We start from the raw sequence: 23,622 nt of genomic DNA on the forward strand, positions 1-23,622 counted from the left end.
CTTTTTTTTTTTTTTTAAGACCTCGCCATAAATTTCCTGGCTGCTTACTATTTAGTGGACAAATTCTAGAAAAATGATGAGCTCTATCAAGGCTAGCATGAAAATGGTTGCCTGTGAGTCAGAGACTTTTCATCTATGTCATTCATTTACTAACCTGTACCTATACCTGGATTTATCTGTTTTATTTTGTTTCTAATAGATGAACATGATACCCTAGTAAAAGGTTAAGGTTTATAAAGTTTACTTTGAAGTAAAGACTCAATAAACATGCCTTTGTTTGATCATGTTTTAAATATTTAATAAAATAATCTGAATTAGAAGCCCAATGTATTCCAAATGTGACAACTAAAAACAAGTTTAATATTTTCCTTCATTGTTTTCAGGTTCTTAGCAAATGTCACCAATAGTCTGTCATTACTTTGGATTAATTTATAGATAGGAAGTTGCACCAATATTAGAAACTATAGATTCATATACATTTTTCAAACACATCTTAAACTATGAAACAAGCTTGGGTTTCTTCTCTGTTTTTTAGACATCAGGAGAAGGCGGTTTCTTCTCAACAGAAAAAAATGTATTCTTCTTATCCTAGTGTGAAGAAATATGTGAACAAGTAAGTAAGTTTTTACTCTGGGGAAATGCTCTTTAATCCCAACCCCAATTTAATCTAAATTTGATTTAACGTTCCCAACAGTACTTCATTTGGGAGAGCAGAATATAAAAGCCACACCCACGTGACCTAAGTAACTGAGAAACCACTTTTCCGTCTTGTAGACTGTCATTACTCAGAGTGTAGTGTCTGGACAAGCAGCATTCGAATCCCCTGGGAGCTCATTAGAAATGCAGAATCTCAGACCCCACCCCAGACCTACTATATAAGAATCTGAATTTTAATAAGATACCCATGTAACTTGTAGGCACTTGGGCTAGACAATTTAGGGTTGTTGTTGTTATATGCCACAGAGTAAGAAGGAAATTGATAAATATAAATGAATAAAAGTTGTTGGTGTGATAGAAGTGAAACTTCTGTTCACAGTCTCTACCAGAAATGTGTTTTAGAACGACAATTAGGTGATCATGGTCCTAAATTTAAATTTTAAATGACATGTACTGAGTGTTGGGAAACTCACAGCTATAATGATGGTGTTGTTCATGGGAAAGAGGAGAGAAGTACAAGTGAATAAGAAAAAAGATGACAAGAAGGGTTGACTGAAACTTTTCTTGGTTCACACAGTCAACAGGTTCCCTTGCTTCTCGCTGTATTGTGTGTATTCTGTTTAATTTAGCCGTCTCAAGGAAAACCATATGTTTTTGTGTAAAGGGAGACATATGTGCGTTAGCAGCAAGAATATTCTGAATGTGTAGTATGCATTCAACATATACTTCTGGGTTCATCATGCACTGATCATTCTCGTGACAAAATGTAACTCTGCCAGGCCCTGTGCGAGGTTCTAGACACACAGTGGTGAGTGAAAGAGACGTGGTTCTTGTGTTCATGGAGCTTCTGATAGCGTATGAATTACTACTGGTCAATTTTTGAAAATTGTTTGTGGATTTTGTTCATCTATGGTATTTCTGTGCCTTGCATCTACCTTTTCTCGTTGACAATGAGAAATGTCTAATTCTTAGGTATCAGTCTGAGTCATAAAGATTCATCAGTTGTGATTTGTATAGCAGAGAGTAGCAGTTTATATAGCAAAATGCAGCAGGCAACTTACAGAAATGAAGCTAAAATGTATAATAATAAAAGTTACATATTATAACGATCACTATAAGGGCTTGACATGGCTGGGAGGTAGAGGACTGGGGGCTGCTAGGAAGATAGTGTGGATGAGTAACAATGAGCAGAAGCCATGAGCAAGTGTCTCCTAAATTGTATGGATGGAAGTAATACAATTATGGTCGAAATGAAATAGATATTTTTATCGTATGTCCCCAGTTGATGAATTGGGTAATCTATTAGACTTCCATATCTTCAAATGAAGGTAATTTGTTCTTCAAACCAGTCTTACAATGTGGCATTTAGAAAATTATTCACCTTTAAAATAAATTGCTTCATGAGTTTTCTTGGACTGATGGATTTACCCACTATAATTGGGACCTGACAAATTGGTTGGAAAGTTGAAATAAACAGCCCCCAATGGGCAAGTGGCCCAGACTTGGGTTAAATCAACCATTACTTCAGGACACTGAAATCTTTGTGGATTTTGAGTGTAGTTGCCTCCCAGGTTCCTAACCCTGCATTCCCCCAGCCCTGGAACATGAGCCTGTTTAACCACCACCCACAACTGGTTCCGCCCTTGTTGTCCAGTGACTGGATTCTCTGCCATGATGGCCTAGAGATTACGAGCATAGTCTCAGAAGTCAGATGGACACAAATTTGTAGTCTGACCTTACTACCTCCCAGACATAGGATCTTGGGTAATATGATGTCTCTATGCCTCAGTTTTCTCACCTGGAAAATGGAGATTAAAATCTCATCCCAGGTGATCGTGTGGATTGCATAACTATATAAGACACTTACTGCCATGCCTGGCACATGGTAAATGGTGGCTACTACTACTTTATTATTGTTAAACCCAGGTCTCCATACTGGTTCCTTTCTGCTACATGAATCCCCTTTAGTAACAAGTGTTTTTGTTTGTTTGTTTATTTACTTTGTGTCTCAGTCTCTTAGTGGCTATGTTTTCACCCTACTGAATTCATATTCTCCAGGCTGTCTCCCTAGGGACCCTCTTCCTTTGTGACACCTTTGCTGAGCTCTCACTCCACTCGAGATTCAACAGACACCCAGCTCCTGGACCCTGTTTGTCTCATAGAGGCAGTAGTGCCTAGTGGTTAAAAGCCCCTGGAAACTGGCTGCCTGGGTTCAAATCTCAGCGCTTCCACTTACTAGCCGACTGACTCTGGGAAAATTATTCAACCTTTCTGTGCCTCCGTTCCCTCAACTATAAAATGAATTGCACCTGTTTCATGTGATTGTTGTAAAGATTAAATAGATTATTATATACGAAGAGTCTAGCATCTTAAGTGCTACATAGCATGTGCTATAGTAAGTCATACCTTAGGTAACCCCACACTTGGCACTTTCCCACCTCTCTCTTCTCACTCTGGGGTAACCTCCCAATCGTAGAGCTATTTTTAGGATCTGTACACCGCATGTTATGTCCCTAGACTATCTGGACACTGCCTGTGCTTCCATGTCAAGACCTGATTTCTCTACATCCTGCCATAAATGTTCCTGGCGGACCCTGGCTGCGACAATGAGGAATGAGGAATGTTTTCTTCTCAACTTTATGTCTGTGAGGAATAGTACACTGGGCCCAACCTGGTGTCCTCTTATATAGAATAGGGTGAAATTAAGGGAGCCAAGCAAAGCGCTTGCCTTATTCTTCCTTACTTCCCTCATCTCCCCTTCCCTAGTGCCACCGATAAACAAAGATACCCCATCTAGAAGAAAGGATGGTGCAAGATTCCTCCACACTGAAGCCAACTTGTGCTAGAAATTCTTACGTAGATAAAAAGCAAAGGAAAGAGTCCGGAGTATAATTCAGCGTATGAATTTCTATCGTGTCCCTAGGATAAATTGGTTAGCTAAACTGTTACTGTTACACAATGAGGCAATGTGGCTAAACTACAAGTAGCCTAGGAGAAGCAAATCAAAACAAGATTGAATTTTGACTGAGAACTTTGAATAAAGCATACACCACGGTGTGTAAACTGTCCAGCCTCCTCAGGGGCTTTGGGGGAAGTAAAGGGTATTGGGTTCTTACTTCTCAGCCCTCCATGCCTCGAATAGTACTTGGCTTGTGGCAATAAAGAGTTTCTGCTCGGCATTCCTGGTTTCAAGCCTCCCACCGGGAGGTTCCTTTTAATGCTCCAAATCCCTTCCAGGGCCACTGTTAATATTTTCAAAAGTAAGATGATAATTATTAGCTTATTCTAGTTTTAGCACAAAGTATTTTTTATTTACTTGGTGATTATTTTTTTTCAGTCATTTGGATGGAGGCTTATTTGGTTTGAATAATCAAACCACCCTAGGTATTTATTATTTGCTTAATCTTTTATTCTAGTCCATTCATTCAGTTACTCCTTGTGCAATTAAACCTCTACGGTGCTTAATTATGTAAATAAGCAGATGAAGAGCCAATATACAAATATAAATAACAAAACACAAAAAAGAGTAACAATAAATAACAGTTAACATACAGACTTCACTCAGTCTATCTTGTCTGATCTTGATTTAATTCCTAGAGCACAAATATTTTGAAAGATAATATAACCCAAAGTTACCACATTAATTTACCCAATAAATCCAACACTCTTTAAAAGCCGTGAACTAGAGATGTTGTTTAATCTCCCCTTGCAAGAAACAATAAACTCACTGGAAAATACCATAGCAAAATAGTTGAAATGTGATGTCTATGCATTAGACCAAGGCAAATTATAGTCTTAACATACCATTCACTAAGTATTGGTTTAGTAATGATTTCTACTGGGCTTTCCTCCGTATCCTATAGTGAATTATTAAGTTTTCAGAGTCAGTCAACAAGCATTTGGTGAAAATCTACTTTGTAGAAAACTGTGACCCAAGTCAAGTAAGGTAGTGAATTCAGGTTAGTGCTGTAAGTTGTTTTTCCCATTTCTAAAGCTGCAAAATTCAATGCCAAATTATTGTCCACAGATCCAGGTCGCCCTCTGGCATCCACACTGACATTTGATCCCTCCCTAAAGGATTCTGTACCATGTAATGATTAGGGGCACAGCCTTTAAGGTCAGAGGCGATCTGGTTTTTAGTCTCTGCTCCACCAGCTAACATTTGTATGATTTGGGGCAAGTTATTTAACCCACTATGCCTCAGTTTCCTCACCTTTGAAATGGGTATAACAATAGCTGCCTTGAAGGATTAGTATAGGATTTGGATGAAATGGATAAAAAGTGCTTTGCACTCAGTAAGTAGTAGCTATTATTTTTACAGTGTCAATGGTTTTCCTCTCCAATCATAGACTCAGATTCCATTTTCTAGCGGCACCGTCACTGAGCTGACTCACTGAGCTGGATGTCATTGCTTGCCTCTCCTTTCCCCTCCTGAATGGAGGAGCTGAATCAGCTATCTATCAAGATTAGTTTCTCCCTCTTCTTCAAAGACCTTCAAGGAATACTCTACAATCTCCTTCTGTCAAGACTTACAATGTTTAAGCTGTTCCTTATATCTAACCTAAATCTTCCCCCACCATTCAGACTAGTTTCCTCTTCTTCTATCCCATCTAGAGATAGAAAAGGGCTGCTTCCCAAGCCTCGGGGTAACAGACTCTCAGATTTAGGAGTCCACACGCTTATTAAATACTGCCCGTACGTGACACCCTATAAGAGACCAAGGAAATGGATTTAGATTTGTTCTATATTGTGGGAAGCTCTGGTAAATGGAAAGCAATTTAAAATCAGAAGTCAGAACTATATAGTAAAACCCCATCAAATTAGATAGAAGAATTGTACTAGTCTAATGTAGCTGTGCTCCTTCAGATGTAATCACAGGCATAGCTGGAAGTTTACAACTTAATAGGGAAAATACCTGAAATGTAAATGCAGATATTCAGAAATTCATGAGAAAAAAACTCAAAGCAAAAATATAGTGACGCATAGGTATTTACTATACTCAGGGATAGAGGCTGCTGGAAAAAATAGCACTACTTTGATCTGATATGATGTTTAGGTGAAGAAGTTAATGAAGGGTGATATATTCAACTGGAGAAAAAGAGATCTGGAAAGAAGCATGAATACCCTCTGAAGAAAATGCTTCTTTAAAGAGAAACCCAACTCCCTCATCTCTGGCCATGCACATTCCAAGGGGGAGAAAAGAAGACAAAGTGGGGAGCAGGGCCAGAGAAACTTCAGTGTTGACACGCTTAACCTGAAAAGGTAAAGGGCAGCAGGCACAAGACAAAAGCTAAGAGAAAAGAATTCAATCCTTTCCCGAAGATCAGAATCTTCTAGAGATTCTTCTTCTTTCTTCCCTTTTCAAGCCCCCAACCCCTTCTACTCAGAGACCTTTTTAGGTGTGTTTGTATCCTGAATTTTAAAGTTACTAACCCATGCTTTTATGCTGGAAAGTTTAGCTACTGGGACCTGGCCTGGTTTTTGGGGGAAGGCAAGCTCACCCTTTAAAAATATTTTTGTTCCCTTCAGCTGTCTCTGGACTGTGAATAATGAACATTAAAGCTTGAAAAGCCAGTTTACAGCCATATAGTCTATGCCTCCTTTGTGCAAACATGGTCAGAGATTTGACCAAAGGAGGAAAAATTTAAGTAATGTTATGTTTGGTGACTTCTAAGCTCTGTAATTATCTTGACGTGCCTTTGGTGTCTAGTAAATTCCTTGTATGTTGTAGGTACACAAAACATTTTTGTTGAATAAATTAATGAATAACAAACATATGTATACTTGCTGAGCAACATTTTACATTTGCTGAGTTGGTACTACACATAATAAATAAACCAGAATCAAAATTAAGTTTGTACATTAAGGCACATAGAGACACAAATTAAGGGATTTGGCAGGGCACTATTGAAGGTCATTGGTAAGTTTCATTAATCAAGTTTTTCATGACTACTTAACCTCTGCAGATTTTAGCCAGAAAAATACGAAAGCCCTTGTAATTTAAAAAACATTAAATTAAATCATTAATTTATTTCTGCAAAGTTCTCTACAGAAGTTCTTAGGAATATGGAAATAATTTGAAGATAACTGGTAAAAATGAATGCTATCATTCCATAATGTATGTCTCACAAGCTAACCTCTTCTTGTTAAAAAGTTGTAAGAAGGGGAAAATCTTTAGGAACTCACTAAGAATATGTGAATGATGATGTTCACTAAATTCTTACTTGTCCAGAAAGTTCCATAAGTTGCCCCAAATTCCATTTTCATCTGACAGAAGATCTGATAAGAAAATTGCATTTCTTCTCTTCAGGATGATGAGACTCTTTCATGTAGATCCCGGACCCTCTCCTTATCTGACAGGCATGTGTAATGCCTGGGAAACCTCTATTCTACCGCAAGTTTGAACCTAAACTGAACCTGAAACCAGAGAAAATTGTGTCAACTTTTTTCTTTTTTTACCGAAGAGAGTACTATTTGCTACCAATGCAATTCCAAACCTTTTTCATCTCAAAAAACATAATCTCATGTTTTAAAGAAAGACACTATAACCCAATGGCTAAGAGCAAGGACATCAACTTCTGACAAGCCTGCATTCAAATATGGGATATTTCATTGTTGACAATGGGCAAGTCACTCACTGTACCTCCCTGAGACTCAGCTTCCAGATCTGCAAAATGGGAATAATAAGAGCACAGCATGGTTGCAGGAATTAATAGAGATACTTTGTAAAAAACTCTCATGTCAGAAGACACACTGTGAATGATAGCCATTATAATAATAATTATCATTACCATCATCACCATCATTAATATATATACATATATATAAATATACACATACATACACTGGGGGTGCCAAATAAATGTATACAAGTGGTTACTCTGGTCAACATTGCTCAAGCAGTAGTTCACTGTAACCAGAAGTGTCTGGACGCTGATGGTAACCACTTTGAGCACCTCTTGTAATTGCAGAAGTCAAACATAACTTGTATTCATCTTTTGTTATCAGTATATATGGAGTATTACAATTTTAATACAGTTTTCCCTTCTTAAAATGTATATATATATATATATATATAATATATATTAAGTATATATATAATATGTATACATATTAAGTATACACACACACACACACACACACACACACACACACACACACACACACACACACATATATATATAGAAAGAGAGAGAGAGAGACCCTTAGCCCACCCGACCCCTCACCCCAGCATCCAATGCTTCTTACTGAGCCCACATGTCTCTCCATCAAGAGCCTGGAAGAAATCAAAAGCACAGAGAAGAGAGGTCTTAGAGGCCTGGCAGCCCAATTTTTCTGTGTCATTGATGCCATTCCCTACATCCACGTATGGGGTACACAGTAACAACTACCTAGACATCTTGGCCATTTCAGTGTCTTCATAGCTCTTATTAACTGTGATCATAACATGACCACAAGAACAGATGTGATAGCTCATTCAGCTGAGGGCCCCAGAAGACTGAACAGCTCTTTTTCCTGAGTTCCCTGTTGCTACACAAACAACAATGCTCGAAAAGAAATGTAATGTTCACTCTGTTACACATCCATAAAACCTAACTTCTGGATCTTTTGATCTTTTTACCAATTTCATTCAACCAAAGGAAAAGGAAAACAGCACAGAAATCATTTAAGTCCACTGTTTCTGGACACTTCCATAATTGTCGTCATTAGCTTAGTCACAGTAAAACGTACTATAATTAAGTTGCTTAACTTCAAGATGAATCCCCCTTTCAATAGATGGTATAAGCTCTTCAGTAAGTTCACTCACATGTATTTTGCCGTATGGTCATGTTTTGGTGTTTTAGCAATGGTTGAGGAGAAGTCCAGCGTGGACACGTTTTCAAATCTCGCTTGCACCAATCATATTATTGTTAAGGAAGTCAGTACCTACATGAAGAAAACTAGCTACAACCCTAACACAGTAACATTTGTGCCAATATCTAGTTGGAATGGTGACAATATGCTGGAGCCAAGGGCTAACATGCCTTGGTTCAAGGGACGGAAAGTCACCCACAAAATTGGCAATGCCAGTGGAACCACACTGCTTGAAGCTCTGGATTGCATCCTGCCACCAACTCATCCAATTGACAAGCCCTTGAGTCTGCCCTTCTAGGATGTCTACAAAATTGGTGGTGTTGGTCCCATCCTTGTGGGCCGAGTGGAGACTGGTGTTCTCAAACTCGGCATGGTGGTCACCTTGGCTCCAGTTGATGTTACAACTAAAGTACGCTCTGTTGAAATGCACCATGAAGCTTTGAGTGAAGCTCTTCCTGGGGACAACGTGGGTTTCAAAGTCAAGAATATGTCTGTCAAAGATGTTCGTGTGGCAATGTGGCTGGTGACAGCAAAAATGACCCACCAATGAAAGCAGCTGGCTTCATGGCACAGGTGATTATCCTGAGCCATCCAGGCCAAATCAGTGCCAGATATGCACCTGTGCTTGATTGTCACACAGCTCAGATTGCTTGCAAATTTGCTAAGCTGAGGAAGAAGATTGATCATTGTTCTGGGAAAAAGCTGGAAGATGGCCCGAAGTTTTTGAAATCTGGTGATGCTGCCATCATTGTTGTGGTTCCTGGCAAGCCCATGTGTTTTGAGAGCTTCTCTGACTACCCTTCTCTGGGCCATTTCCCTGTTCGTAACATGAGACAGACAATTACTGTGGGTGTGGGGGCAGAGCCCCAGAAAGTAGTTTCCAGGCTCTCGGCCTCACATAGACAGGTGCTGGCTCAGGTAGTAAATGGCCATCAACTGTGATGGGATGGCCATCAGCTGTGGCTAGTTGGCCGTCAGCTGTAACCAGTGAGCCATTGGCCACTAATATAACTGCTATGGCTACGCTAGCAGAGAGAGGGAGGAAGAAGGGGGCTAGCAAGAAGATGGCGGCTGGGCTGGCAAGTGTGGATGGCGGTTTGCGGACAGTGTGGATCCAGCCTCCATTGAGAGTATAGTGCCGCCAGAGAGAATATAGTGGTATGACTCCCCTACCTATGGCTCCGTGGGTGTTCCTTTTTGGCCTCACCATATCCTGCGTTCTTATGGGGGGAGCGGGACCAGAGACCCCGCAGGCCGCCCCGCATGACAGTGGGTGTCATTAAAGCAGTGTACAAGAAGGCAGCTGGAGCTGGCAAGGTCACCATGTCTGCCCAGAAAGCTCCGAAGGCTAAATGAATATTATCTCCAATAACTGCCACCCCAGTCTTAATCAGTGGTGGAAGAAAGGTCTCAGAACTATTTGTCTCAATTGGCCATTTAAGTTTAATAGTAAAAGACTGGTTAATGATTACAATGCATTGTAACACCTTCAGAAGGAAAGGAGAATGTTTTGTGGGCCACTTGTATTTTTGGTGTGTGTGGCAGTGTTTAAGTTATTAGTTTTTAAAGTCAGTATTTTTTTAATGGAAACAACTTGACCAAAAATCTGTCACAGAATTTTGAGACCCATTAAAACAAAGTTTAATGAGAAACCTGTGTGTTCTTTTGGTCAACACTGTAACTTCCTATACACTACTTAGATAAGAGACTTAAAGAATATGTTTGGTGCTACATAGGCTGAAACTTTAGAATTTGATAATTTTAATTAACATTATTTTTCTGGGTGGGAACTTTGGTTTCTTTCATCTTTTCTTAAAGGAAGAAATCATCTATTTATATAGTAAAAATCTATGGGAGGGGTCTGTTGGTGCAACACTTCAAAGGTTGGGACAGATAAGCAAAGAGTAACTTTGTTGATGTGTCAGTTACTGCACAAAGGCCCAATTCTGTAATATTAAAGTCCACATGCTACGTATACAATTTTGTATCATAAATATTGAGTAAATTTGTTGGTGTGTCAAATTTTAGTTTTCCAGTTTTTGGAATGTGAATTCTCACATTTACAAATACTGAGGTAGCTCAAAGAACTTGAAATGAGGCTTAAATAGTATTGAGCACTGTCTTGCTACAGGTAATTGTATCCAGATTCTAGGAAAAGTAAATGATACTGGAAATTGAAAAAAAGGAAATAGTATATATCATTTATATAAAGTCACAAATTCAAGTACATAATATAATATAAGTAAGTAAAGCCAGGGGTAAGGAATAATTGACTCTCTTAGTCTTTTTTTTTTTCTTCCACTTTTCTTGGAGGCATGGACGCCAAAGTATTTTTTTATGCTTCTACCATGAGGCGAGAAAGTCTACAGTGAATGTGTGATCATAAATAGCTTGTGCTATGCCCAGCTTGATTGGGGAACCTGGTGAGCAATGGTTAACAGTAGACTAGGCAGGCCAGCAGGGACAGCGTAACCCAACTCCAGTCACTGCTGCCAGGTGTGAATGTCAACTCTGTTGTCACATCTTCCCTTATCGTCCCTCCTTTCTCTTCACCCAAAATAATCTAGAAATCTAGGTTTATATGTAAAAGGTCCTGATTTTTGAAATGTTGACAAATGGTTCGTGTATAAGGTCAGACAATTATGTTTGCGAACTCATCCTAGAAAAAGTGCTACATGCCTCACTGCTGAATATCACTATGGTCACCTTCAAATTACTCCCCTTGGGAAGTTATGCACAGACGCCAGTGCCTAGTCCACCTTTCAAAGCAATTTTGGAACTCTTTCTGGAATGGCCATCAGAGCTATGGTCATACTGCCCTTGATGTCCTGAATGTCATCAAAATGTCTTCCTTTCAATAGTTCCTTTATCTTCAGGTAAGGAAAGAAGTCATTGGGGGCCAGATCAGGTGAGTAGGGAGGGTGTTCCAATACAGTTATTTGTTTACTGGCTAAAACCTCCCTCACAGACAGTGCGGTGTGAGCTGGTGCGTTGTCGTGATGCAAGAGCCATGAATTGTTGGCGAAAAGTTCAGGTCGACTAACTCTTTCATGCTGCCCTTCAGCACTTCCCAATAGTGAACTTGGTTAACTGTTTGTCCAGTTGGTACAAATTCATAATGAATAATCCCTCTGATATAAAAAAAAAGTTAGCACATTGTTGCAAGAAGTTTGCAAACTTAATTGTCAGATCTCATATTTATAATAAAAAATACAGTGCAGAAATACAAATCAACATGTCTACATGCTTGCAAGATGAATCTGTCCTAGGAGTCAACAGCTTGGGATCCTAAGCCAAACTAAGATACCGCTGAGAGCCTAATGAGAGGTGCAATGTGGGGATCTGGAGTGGGTGTGGAGGATGGCCCCCTGGTTGTAGATTTGGACATCAAGCCACGTCATTCATTGCGATGGGTAACATGTGGGGAGGAGCAAATGGGGGAGATGCATAAGTTTCACTTTGGACATGTTGATCCTAAGTACTTACGGGACATCTAGGAAGAGAAATTTCACATGGAGGCGCAGGTTTCAGGGGCATTGCAGTGGTGTCGTGGTGAAAACTATGGGGATGGCTGAGATGATCTAGAAAGAGCTAATGGAGCAAGATTAGAAGACTGTGGGTAACACTCCGGGGAACATCAATATTTGGAGGTGGGGGTTAATTTTAAATGTTCTTAAAGAAGGATGAGAAGGAATATCCGGAGAAGTAAGAAAAGAATGAGGACATTTTATTTTAGTATCAAGGAACTTGAGGAAGGAACAAGGTTTAAGCAGAGAGCTATCAACTACATCAAGTGTACAGCAATCTCTAGCCAGTCAAGGTGCAGCAGTATCCACTGGAGTTAGCCATAGCGTGTCACCAGAGACACTATAGTGAGTAGAAAGTCAATGGCCTTTGCGGTCAGACCTGAATTTGGAATCCAGTTTTGCCACTTACTTAAATGACCTTGGATAGTAAAAACCTCTCAAAAATCTCAGTTTGCTCATCCGTAAAATGGAGATCATTATACCTGTATCACATGGTTTTTGTGAGGATTTGTGGTAAGCAAAATAAAGCCCTTGTCATCAGGTAACTTACGTTCTAGGGGGAGAGATAGTAAAAAACAAAGTATACAGACAAATATATAATTTCAGGGAATAATAGAAAACAGCAGAAAGCAGAAAGTAATGTAAAGGATTAGAGAGTAACTTGTGAGGGTAGTAGTTTCTATTTTAACCTCGAAGTGAGTTTACCTCTGAGAAGGTGAAATTTGAATTGAAATTTGAATCAAGAGGGGGGAAGACATTTGATGGCCCAGGTGAAGTGTAAAGGTTCTGAGGTGGGAGTGGGTTTGGCATGTTCCAGAATATCAAGAAAGCCTGTGTGGCTAAAGTGGAGTGACAAAGCACAGATGAGTTCAGAGAAGTGAGCTCACCACACGAGGAGATTAAAATGTAAACTAAGATTAAGAAGGAAGCCATTGGAGAGTGTTGATACTGGAGGTGATGTGCAATGATTTATGCCTGTGAGAGAGCTTTCTGTTTCCTGTATAGAGAATTGACTGTAAGGGAGAACAGTAGAAGCTGTTAGAAGATGTTACTGCTGAATCTGCAAGAGGTGATGGAGGCTCGGGCAAGGTTGCACTTGGGGAGATTTAGGATATATTTCAAATGTAGATTCATCAGGATTCCCTGATGGACTGGATATGGCTTTTGAGGATTTCATTTCTAGGTGTTTGATTTTGTCAACCAAGTGAATGGTGGTACCCAGTTTTGAGATGGGGCAGACCTGTTGAAGAGTGGGATTTTAAAAGCTGGGGTATGGAATAGGAGTTCTGTTCTGGACATAAAAGAGGCTTATTAGACATCCGAGTGGAGAGTTAAGTAGGCTTTTGGGACTTCGGAGGAAAAGCAGAAGCTAGAGATATCAGTTTTGGAGTCATTAGCACAATCGGAGTGATCACCTAGGGAGTGAATATAGATAGAGAAAGGGGCCTGTGACTGACTTCTCCAAAGTTTAGAGCCTGGGAGGAAGGACAGTCAGCAACGATGAGAAAGAGTGGCACGAGCCAAACCTGGAGAGTAGAGCATAGTGACCTGGAGACTAAGTTGAGAGAGTGTTTTTAAAAAGAAGAGCAGCATCTGAAACAACTGTCAGATGCTACAGAGAAGTTGAGTTTGATGAGTTTGTGAATCGTATTTGACCTTCAAGAGGAAAGTCATCTGCAAACGGAAAGAACAGCTTCCCTGGACTCACGGAAGCAAACACCTAGTTGGAATGGGAAAAGGAGCAAATGATAAGTAAAGAAGTGGTGACAATGGGTCAAGTGTACTAACTCTTAACATCTATGGGAGCCATACAAGTCCCTAAAGGTTTTGTGCAGAATTCTGGGTGTATGTGACAAGCTGTGTTTTTCAGGAAGAGAAGCCATAGCTTTCATCACGTATTTAAAGGAGTGTGTCTCTGAAACCCTGCATTAGAAGGTCCAGTGACTGGCCCAGAACTGCCAACACTCAGACTAAGTGGGAAGAGTATGGCACCCTCTCTAGGTGCTAGTTTCTTGTTGTGAACAAGGACATGTGGCTTCCAGCCATTTAAAAAAAGAAGAAGAAAAACAGCAGTTTCTGTTTCCATAAATAGAACCTCTGTAAAATTTAACCATACAGAATCGATTCTCAGCTTTGAAAATAGCACCTCTGTGCGACCTCTAGTGGATGTTACAAAAAACGCAACCAAAGCATTATCCATTTTGTACGAAGGTATTCGAAAAGATTGCTTAGAAAAATGAATTTTTATAAACCGAATGATATTTCCTAATCACTTAGAATGTCTTATAATCAAATGTATCCAATAAGAATAATACAACATCCAACTATATAGAATAATACAATATCCAACTAAATAAGTATATAACTTATAAATTTATAAGTGTATAAATGAAAGTAAACCCAAAATATAATAGTAAATACTTAAAAAAGTAGTATATGTTTAAAAAAAAATTTTAACCACCAGGGAAATGGTACATGTAAGCTGGGTTTCAGAGAAATAATTATTAGGTTATTCTGAATTCATTCATGGCATTCAAACTAGAGTTTAAACTTTCCTTCAAGTTACCATAGGAACAAAATTGGCCACTTTGCTGGCCTCTCCTTTTGTAAGAGTGGGTGATACGGATGGCCTGAAAGGAGTTTCTTTGGCTGATTTTGAAACATAAAGAGAGAAAATATGTCATGGAGTCTGAAATGATGCACTTCTGGGACTGCAGCCTCCGCTCTTAGGAATCGTTAGAGAATTTGGGCCTTACCTGCCAGGCGTTCAACAATCCTCCTCAGAAAATGTCAAGTTCTCTGAGTATAGGAGTCATGTCTTACAATTCTTTTATTTCTTCTAGCAATACTGGTACCCATGAAGGTTGCAGTAAAAACCTGATGATTTAAAGAACATGAAGTATGCACCCAGTGATCACTGTGAAAGTGATGGGCTCAGGCATCAAAATTAACACCAGCGAGGATTCTGGAATTTCTAGAGCATATCTTCTTTCAGTGAACCATCAGTGAGAGCTATCAATACCCAGACTGTATAATTCAGACACCATGTGTATGTGCAATAAAATCCTTGGATGAGTTGACCTATTTAAATGACAGATTCTTCTGGGTCAGTGATTTGCAAAATGGTGTCCCTGGACCAGCAGCATCAACATCACTTGGTAGAAATGCAAATTCTTCATCCCCACCCCAGACCTCCTGAGCCAGTTACTCTAGGGACGGGGCCCAGCAATCTGCTTTTAACAGCATCCCAGATAATTCTGAGAACGTCTAAACTTTGGGAACCATGTAGTTATTGGTCATACCTATACTGATAAACATCGAAGATGTTATTGTGCTTTTCAGGCACTTGAGAAAAAATTCTGCTTGTCACTAAGTAAAAATAACTCCACCAAAAATGTGGGTTAGCAATGTTGATACTGATACCTAGCTCATTTTTCCTAAATGTAACAGTTTAATTGGGCATAGGCAAAATAATTATAAAATTAGCTCAAGAATCAAAGACCCATTTTTCTTTTGATAGTCATGGTTTTGTAATAAATCATCACTCTGCTCTCAAACAGCAATTTCATATCCATTTCACAAATACAGTTAGTTCATTTGTCACTGAGATTACCTGCAGGTGAGTTTTTAATGTGGCATTCATCTCTCTTAATATAAAGTTCTTCTTCCAGTACTTCCTTAATCCTCTTATGTGGTTCACAATATAAAAATTTCTTCCCTATAAAGACATTAATAAAATTGGTTACTTACCGTAAAATTTTCCCAACCTTCTAGCCATTGCACCTAAATGAATAATCATTTTTTAAAAAGACATATCCATGTATACAAATGTAGATGATTTACCCTGCGGACTCTTATTTTTGGGAAGATCTCTTTCATTGTAGCTTCTGGTTCTTTTGGGACTTCGCACTTCTATATAATTCCTGTACTTTGCGAGTAAGTTTAAGATACCTCTTTTAGGTAGTATGACGAAACATATGGAGTTTTCTTCATTAGCTTTCATTTATTCAATAAATTCTTACTAAAGACCCTCTCTGTGCCAGGCATTTGGCTAGGGGCGAGGGCACAGCAATGAATAATTCAGATGTGTGCATGGAGTCTGCAAGACAGATATGTAACAGAACAGCCTGCGCATTATTTAGCCATCAGTTTTAGAGATTGAACCTGAATGGTAGTGAACCACTTATGGGGATATGACTTTGTCCTGACCTCTAAACCTGGCCTTACAGGACATCCCTGCTATAGTGGAGGACTGTATTATTTGTTCTAAGTAGCTTAGCTATGTTTCTGTCTTTCTTTTTTTTTTTAACAAGAAAAGGTAAAGTCACCATTGTTTATTCTTAGATAATCAGTGCATAACCATTTTATGGAATAGATGTATCCCTCAGGAAAAAAAAAAAATGCCCGTATAATGAGTTTCTTGAACACAAATCTCAACTTCAAGTGGTCATCATTATAAAGCCAGCAAATGTATTCTTCTTTATACACACAAAAATGCAACTCAATGAGTAAGTTTAATTGTTAGAAAAAGGAATCAATTAAAATAATGGCCTATCCTGGGCGGCTGGTTAGCTCAGTTAGCACGGTGCTCTTAACAACAAGGTTGCCGGTTCGATCCCCACATGAGCAGATGTGAGCTGTACCCTCCACAATTAGATTGAAACAACTACTTGACTTGGAGCTGATGGGTCCTGGAAAAACACACTTAAAGTAAATAAAAGTTTTAAAAAAACCAAAAACTTAACTTTAAAAAAATAATAATAATGGCCTATTCTTTATATAACAGGCATCGTAAAACATGAGGAGTCCCTGCCTCTTGGGAGTTACAGCCCCAAATCATGAGCTTACCTTTCCCAATTTGTACCTCCTCCATCAGGGGCCCAACTGCACTCAATTCCTGAACCCAAACAAAGTAATTATTTCTTTTGTTAGACTGGAGTCAGATGAGGAGTTTCTACCCCTGAGCTATGGCTGCCTCTCCTCTTCTCTCCCTCCCTATCTTCTACCCTCCTCTCTAAATCCAGGTTTTACAATGTCTAATAGAACTGATCTTCACCATCATATTTTTCTCAATGATTCCACCAGTCAATAAAAGGCAATAGTCAAAAAAATATTACATTTTAGATAAAGTTTATTTTCAGTTTGGAAATCCAAATTCTATATAGTCAGTTCACCTTAAAATTACGCACTTCAATGATACATGAAAATGGAAATACATTGCAATCAACACATGAATACTAATTCTTCTGCCCACTACCTTGTTCATAAACAGCTGTGTCCTCACATAATAGTAGGACCAAGGGAGCTCTCTGGGGGACTCTTTTCTTTTTCCTATTTATTTTTTTATTTATTTTTCAATTACAGTTGACATACAATATCATATTAGTTTCAGGTGTACAACATAGTGATTAGACATTTACATAACTCATGAAGTGATTACTATAATGAGTCTAATAAGCATCTAACACCATACGTTATTACAATATTATTGACTATATTCCCTAGGCTATACTTTACACCCCATGACTATTTTGTAACTACCAATTTGCACTTCTTAATCCCTTCCCCGTTTTTATCCACCCCCTACTCCTCTCCCATCTGGCAACCATTAAAATGTTATTTTGTTTCTGTTTTGTTTATTCATTTATTTTGTTCTTTAGATTCCACATCAAAGTGAAATCATATGACATTTGTCTTTCTCTGACTTACTCCACTCAGCACAATACCTTTCGGTCCATCCATGTTGTTGCAGATGGCAAGACTTCATTCTTTTTATGGCTGAGCAATACTCCATTGTATATATGTACCACCTCTTCTTTATCCATTCATCCATTGATGGACACCCAGGCTGCCTCCACATCTTGGCCTTTGTAAACAATGCTGCAATGAACATAGGGATGCACGTGTCCCTTTTGAAGCATCGTTTTGGGTTTCCTTGGATAAATCCCCAGAAGTGGGGTTACTGGGTCCTTCTCAGTCTCTTGTTATAGCCTTTGTTTTAAAGTCTATTTTTCTGGTATAAGTATAGCTACTCCAGTTTTTCTGTTGTTGTTTCCATTTTCTGAAATCTCTTTTTCCATCCGTTTACTTAGCTATGTTTCTTCTGCTCTGTGCTATCTGACCCAACCTATCTCTCCAGTCTCTCCTGGCAGCCTTTCTCTTTTGCTCTCTGAGCTCCAACATGGCTCTTCTGCCCATTCCCCTATCAAAGCTTTCGTACATTCTCTCTTTTTTTTTTTTTTTTGCCTGGGTAACTTCTAATCAAATTTCAGGTGTAGCCTTAAATTTCAATTCTTTAGGAAAACTTTCCCTGACTCCACAATCTTGAAATGCCTCTGGTTACTTTTCATCATACTCTCTTCTTTTCTCTTATTTCATTTCATTGATTGCAATCTGTACATGGTTTTGTTTACTTTATATACAATCACTTATGTAACCATTCATTTAATATGCATCCTCCTTACCAGACCATAAATGCTCTAAGGGCAGGGATATTGTCAATTCAGTTCATCAGTGTCCTAGAACAGAGTTTGGCATAATCGTAGATGCTCAGCAAATGCATGCTCAAACAGAACTAAGCATTGTCAAGTTAGAGCTCAAAGACTATGCGCATGTCTACCCATTCAGCCTTGTGAACGTCAGAGAACCAGTAGTTCTAGTCTCAGTACTCAAAAGCTCAGTTCAAAGAACCATGGAAAACCTAAAGAACCAAATATTTCAGCTACTGAAGATTTGACTTTAAACTCACCAAGATATGGCAGACTAACCAATAAAGAACACAAATAAATAAATTTGGCTTGTGTACAGACTGGCCCAAATGTGGCAAGAGACCTGCTGCTTCTGGCCATGGCCCTGGGTCATTCCTGGTCACGAAGACCCAAGCATACCCTTAGGGACAAGGGAGAATTAGATACTTTCTGGGTCTCGTTCTTATTTCCCAAAAGTTAGGAGTCATATAAATGAGAGAGGGGATCAGCATTACTCCAGCTTAACTTTGGTTTAAACTTTTTTCACTAAATCGTGATCTTCAGGCAGAAATGGGTCTAAGAAGGAAGGAAATCTGTAACAGGTCAGTAGAGAGGAAGCGATCACTTGCTTTAAGTTCAAGTCTGACAGATTTCAGCCTTATTGCTATGAGAATTTACAGAGTAAATCACTAAAGGTTTTGAGGAACTGTGAACAATGGAAGAGTAGAAAAGAGCTGCTATAGGCAAATATTCCCTGCTCCAAAAAAGAAATGGAAGAAAAGAAGGGAGGGAGGGAGAAAGCAAGAGAGAGAGAGAGAGAGAGAGAGAGAGAGAGAGAGAGAGAGAGAGAACATTTTATAAACTAACATAGCAGCTTAATGTTGCTCTTCACCAACGTTTTGAATGGATTGGTCAACAGATTGATTGTGAGTACAGACAAGGAGGAGCTGTGATCATTAAATGTTAAGGACTGCTAAAAACAATATTATTCCAGATTAAACTGCTTTCTTTTGTTAAAAGCTGATAATTGCTACAATTTATTGAATGCTACCACGCCCTAGACATCTTACATATATTATCTCTCTCACGATCACCCTATGGGTAAGTATAATTATTCTCATTTTCATAGGTTTAAAAGTAACTCCCAAAAGTCACAAAACTCAAAAATTAAAAGCCTTGCCTACCTGACTCTGCCACACCCAAAATTATTAGCTAGAGAGAGGTAGCCAGAATGTACCTGCATTTCAGCAAGGTATTTGAAAAAGTGTATTTGTAGGAGGCAGGATGCCCATGCCAGAGATGCTGATTGACATGTCAGGGGCTTCTAGAGACTCTACTTGGAACTGTTGGGATCATCATCTAATTTTCTAATTTGGATATAGGAACTGCCAGCAAACTCCTCAAATGTAAGCATGATACAAACGTGGGGAATGGCAAACTCAGGACTACTTCTACAGAGAAGGGCTACTTCTACACCCAGAATGAAGTGCTATAATCCTTAGGATAGTATTGATGGGAATAATATAACGACTTGTATTTAGGATCAAACAAATGCACAAGTATATGATAGAAAAAACCTGGTTTAAATATTTTCCATTGAAGAAAGGGGGAAAAGAGAAACTATGGATGTCATAGACTGCATTTGTTATATGTGTTAATAATATAAAGCGTCTGCCAAAACATCTAATGTAATTTGTGATCCATTTAATAGAAGTGTGATGTTCAGATCAAAGGAGGTTATAGTCCCACCACACTATTCTGATCTGATTATACCTAGAATTCTGGATTCAGTGATGTAATAAACAGAAGAACATTGGAAGAGGTCAGCCAGCTTGGTGAGAGTGCTATGAATTATTTTAAAGGTGATGCTGAAATCTATGAAAGATTTGGTGGGTGCTCTAAATGCCACCTTTATATAGTTCAAGGTTGAAATTATATAATTTTGGTGGGAAAGAACCACACTTTATCTGTATGTATTTGAGAACAGCTCTGTGATGAGGGAGTAGAAGCTGTAGAGAGACTGAAGAATTTTCCAAAAAACATTTTAAAATTGAATGGGTACTTTGGGTGTGAACAGCCTGTCTCTACTTAGGCTGAGGCCCTAGACAGAGGTTTTCAGGGAGGCTGAGGCAGGAATTCTTTGTATGCCCTGACCCGGACTTTGTGAACTCCAGGATGTTTGGTACCATGCCTTAATTCATGACTCGTTTCTCTGCAAGCACTCAGGACTCAGTACTTGTTGAGGAGTGAATGATTAATTCCACCTTTTACTCCTACAGCCACATTAATAAAGAACCTTTAAATTCTAGCATCTTAATGGTAAAAGTCCCAGATAGAACTTTAAGTTGGAGTAAGGAATTAGCGACTTATACTGAATACTTAAATATAATGAATTTAGTTGCTCTAAGTAAGGCCTCTCCATGCTCTTGATAATAATAAAAGGAATGAGGTATCATAAGCAGTCATCTTAGGGCTGATGCTGAGGAAAGAGGCCCTTCCACTGGAAGGTAGCAGTTCTGCGTGGCTCCTTGATAAGGTCTCACGGGAGAAGGGTGTGTGGTCCCCTGAGGCACCAGAGCTTAGCTGCTTCTGTCCAACTCTCCCCTCTGGGGACGGCTGAGGCAGCTTCCAGAACACAGACCGCTCTCTAGAGAGGCAATCAAGGAGATGCTGCTGAAAGACTGGAAACCGCTCCTGCTCCTCGTTTGCCTATTATTTTCATGATCATCATTCCTTAGCACCTACAATATGGAAGAGCGCTGCGACCAGAACTGCCATTACTTATTTGAATATTGTTTGTGTGTTTGGCAGGGCGGGGAAGAAACAGCAGTGTTAAAATGTGGCCCATAGTTGTGAGATTCTAAATGGATCAGGTAATAATTTATGGACTGAGAGTCCAAGAGATGGGAGTTTAAGTGTTTTCAGTATTTCTCCAGCACTGACTGAGTGACAGCGGGCAAGTCACTTTTTTTTTTCCAGTCTAGACTTCAGTTTCCTGGTCTGTAAAATGAAGGAATTGGCAAAAATGATCCACATGTTTCCATGTGTATAAAATGTACATATATTATACATTTCATATTTTATTATATGTAAGTTTTAAATTTACATTGTATGTAACATTTTTATCATTTATATTTTTATACATTTTTATATAGACATATGTACAATTTTTTTTTCAATACCTTTCAGGCCAATGCCACTTGTAATTAAGTCAGAGGCTACCCCGGCTCAGATAGCCTTTTGCAAAGGAGAGCTTGGGGAGATGGACAGGGTGTTACTGCCGCAGTACCTTCCCTGCTGCCAAAACAGCAGCTCTGCCCTCTGCCTCCGAAACCTTCACGGCTTCAGCCAGTTTCACTCTGGTTTCCCCCGGTTTCCCTCTCACCAGGTTCTCCCCCCGTTGCCTTTCACCCGGTTCTCCACACCGCGCATCCCTACGCGCAGGATCCGCGGCTGGAGGGGAACTCACACTGTTTGCGGGACTCCTGTAGGCCATCGACGCCGTGCTCCCCGCGTGCCCAGCACCCCCGCCCGGCCAGCTGCTCCCCGTCGCGGCCCTTCTCCGGCGCCGTCACCGTCGTCACCACCATCGCCTCCTCCCCACTCATAACGCCGGGGTCTTCGCGGTTGTTCCTCGCGGTTCCACTGCAGGCGTCCGGGAAACGCCAGGCGTCTCCGGTTGCCATGGTGACTGCGGATCCTCCTTGCCCTCAGACGCTCTCAACCGGCTTCTCCTCCGGCCTCCTTCGCGCCCAAGAAGGCGCGGAAGTTGGGGAGCTGCGATTAGTTACTGACCAAAGCAAAGGACTTGCCTTTAATCTTTCTTTCGTTCCTCACGCAACTTTCGCAAGAGAGGTTTTACTGTTCCCCGGTATGGAAACTGAGATTCAGAAAAACTAAGGAAATCGTCTCAAGCTATTCAGTTAGGAAGTGGCAGAGCCGGAATCCCAATTCAGAAAAGTCCGGCACCAAAGCCCAAAGAATAGATCACCACCTGAAACAGGTAGGGGCGGGAGCAGGTACTGAATAGGTGAGTTCCAGGTAAGATCGCGGGTTTCAGTCACTCAGTGTCATGCTTGTTGTTTCCTGCTCCCTGCCTTTCACACAACGTGATCAAATAAATGAATGCTGAGGATTCCCAACTTTGGGATTGTAGGTTTTTATTATTGTTGTTATTATTATTATTATTATTAATTATTAAACAATTATTGTAGTTTCCAAGCACTCAGGAGGATATCAAGGGTAATATGACGACAGCTCTGATGGCCATTCCAGAGAAAGAGTTCCAAAATTTGCTTTGAACGGTGGACTAGGCACTGGCGTCAGTGCATAGCTTCCCAAGGGGAGTACTTCGAAGGTGACCGTAGTGATACTCAGCAAGGAGGTGTGTAGCACTTTTTCTAGGATGACTTCGCGAACTTAATTGTCAGACCTCGTATACCTAGAAATGAAATTGCTGAACGGTAATTCTATATTTTTAACTTTTTGAAGAACCTTCAAAACTTTTCAAGTGGCTGTACCAATTTACATTCCCACCAGCAACTCACAAGGCTTTCAATTTCTCTACATCCTTGCCAACATTTGTTCTTTTCTCTTTTTCTTTCCTCCCTTCCTTCCTTCCTCCCTTTCTTCCTTCCTTCCTCCCTAGCTATCCTAATTAGTGTGAAGTGATAGCTCTGTGTTGTTTCCATTTGCATTCCTTAATGACTAGTGATGTTGAGCATCTTTTTATGTGGTTATAGGCTATTTGTATATGTTCCTTGGAGAAATGTCTATTCAAGAATTTTGCCCATTTTTGAATTGTGTTCTTTGTTGTTGAGTTGTAGGAGTTCTTTATACGTATGTTTTGGATATTAATCTCTTACCATGGTTTGAAAATATTTTCTCCCATTCTATGGGTTGCCTTTTTACTTTGTTGACAGTGTCTTTGATTTTAAGATGTTTTAATTTTAATGTAATCCGATTTATCTATTTTTTCATTTGATACCTATGCTTTTGGTGTCATATCCAAGAAATCACTGCTGAATTCGATAACATGAAGATGTCCCCCCTATGCTTTCTTCTAAGAGTTCCATGGTTTTAACCATTACATTTAGATCTTTGACCATTTGGAGTTA

General features: G+C 39.6%; 1 protein-coding gene across 1 annotated transcript; it reads right to left on the reverse strand.

The window, feature by feature from the left end:
- Positions 1-467: 467 nt before the first annotated feature.
- On the reverse strand, positions 468-22,661 carry LG06H11orf97 (linkage group 06 C11orf97 homolog). The gene is made up of 4 exons (XM_019737498.2): positions 21,975-22,661; positions 15,652-15,756; positions 3,774-3,899; positions 468-588 (listed from the first exon to the last, which is right to left on the reverse strand). The coding sequence occupies exons 1-4, from the start codon at positions 22,189-22,191 to the stop codon at positions 584-586; spliced, it is 453 nt and encodes a 150-aa protein (XP_019593057.2). The 5' UTR covers positions 22,192-22,661; the 3' UTR covers positions 468-583.
- Positions 22,662-23,622: the final 961 nt, after the last annotated feature.

The sequence above is a fragment of the Rhinolophus sinicus genome, linkage group LG06 (assembly GCF_036562045.2).
Source record: "Rhinolophus sinicus isolate RSC01 linkage group LG06, ASM3656204v1, whole genome shotgun sequence".
NCBI classification, from domain to species: Eukaryota; Metazoa; Chordata; class Mammalia; order Chiroptera; family Rhinolophidae; genus Rhinolophus; species Rhinolophus sinicus.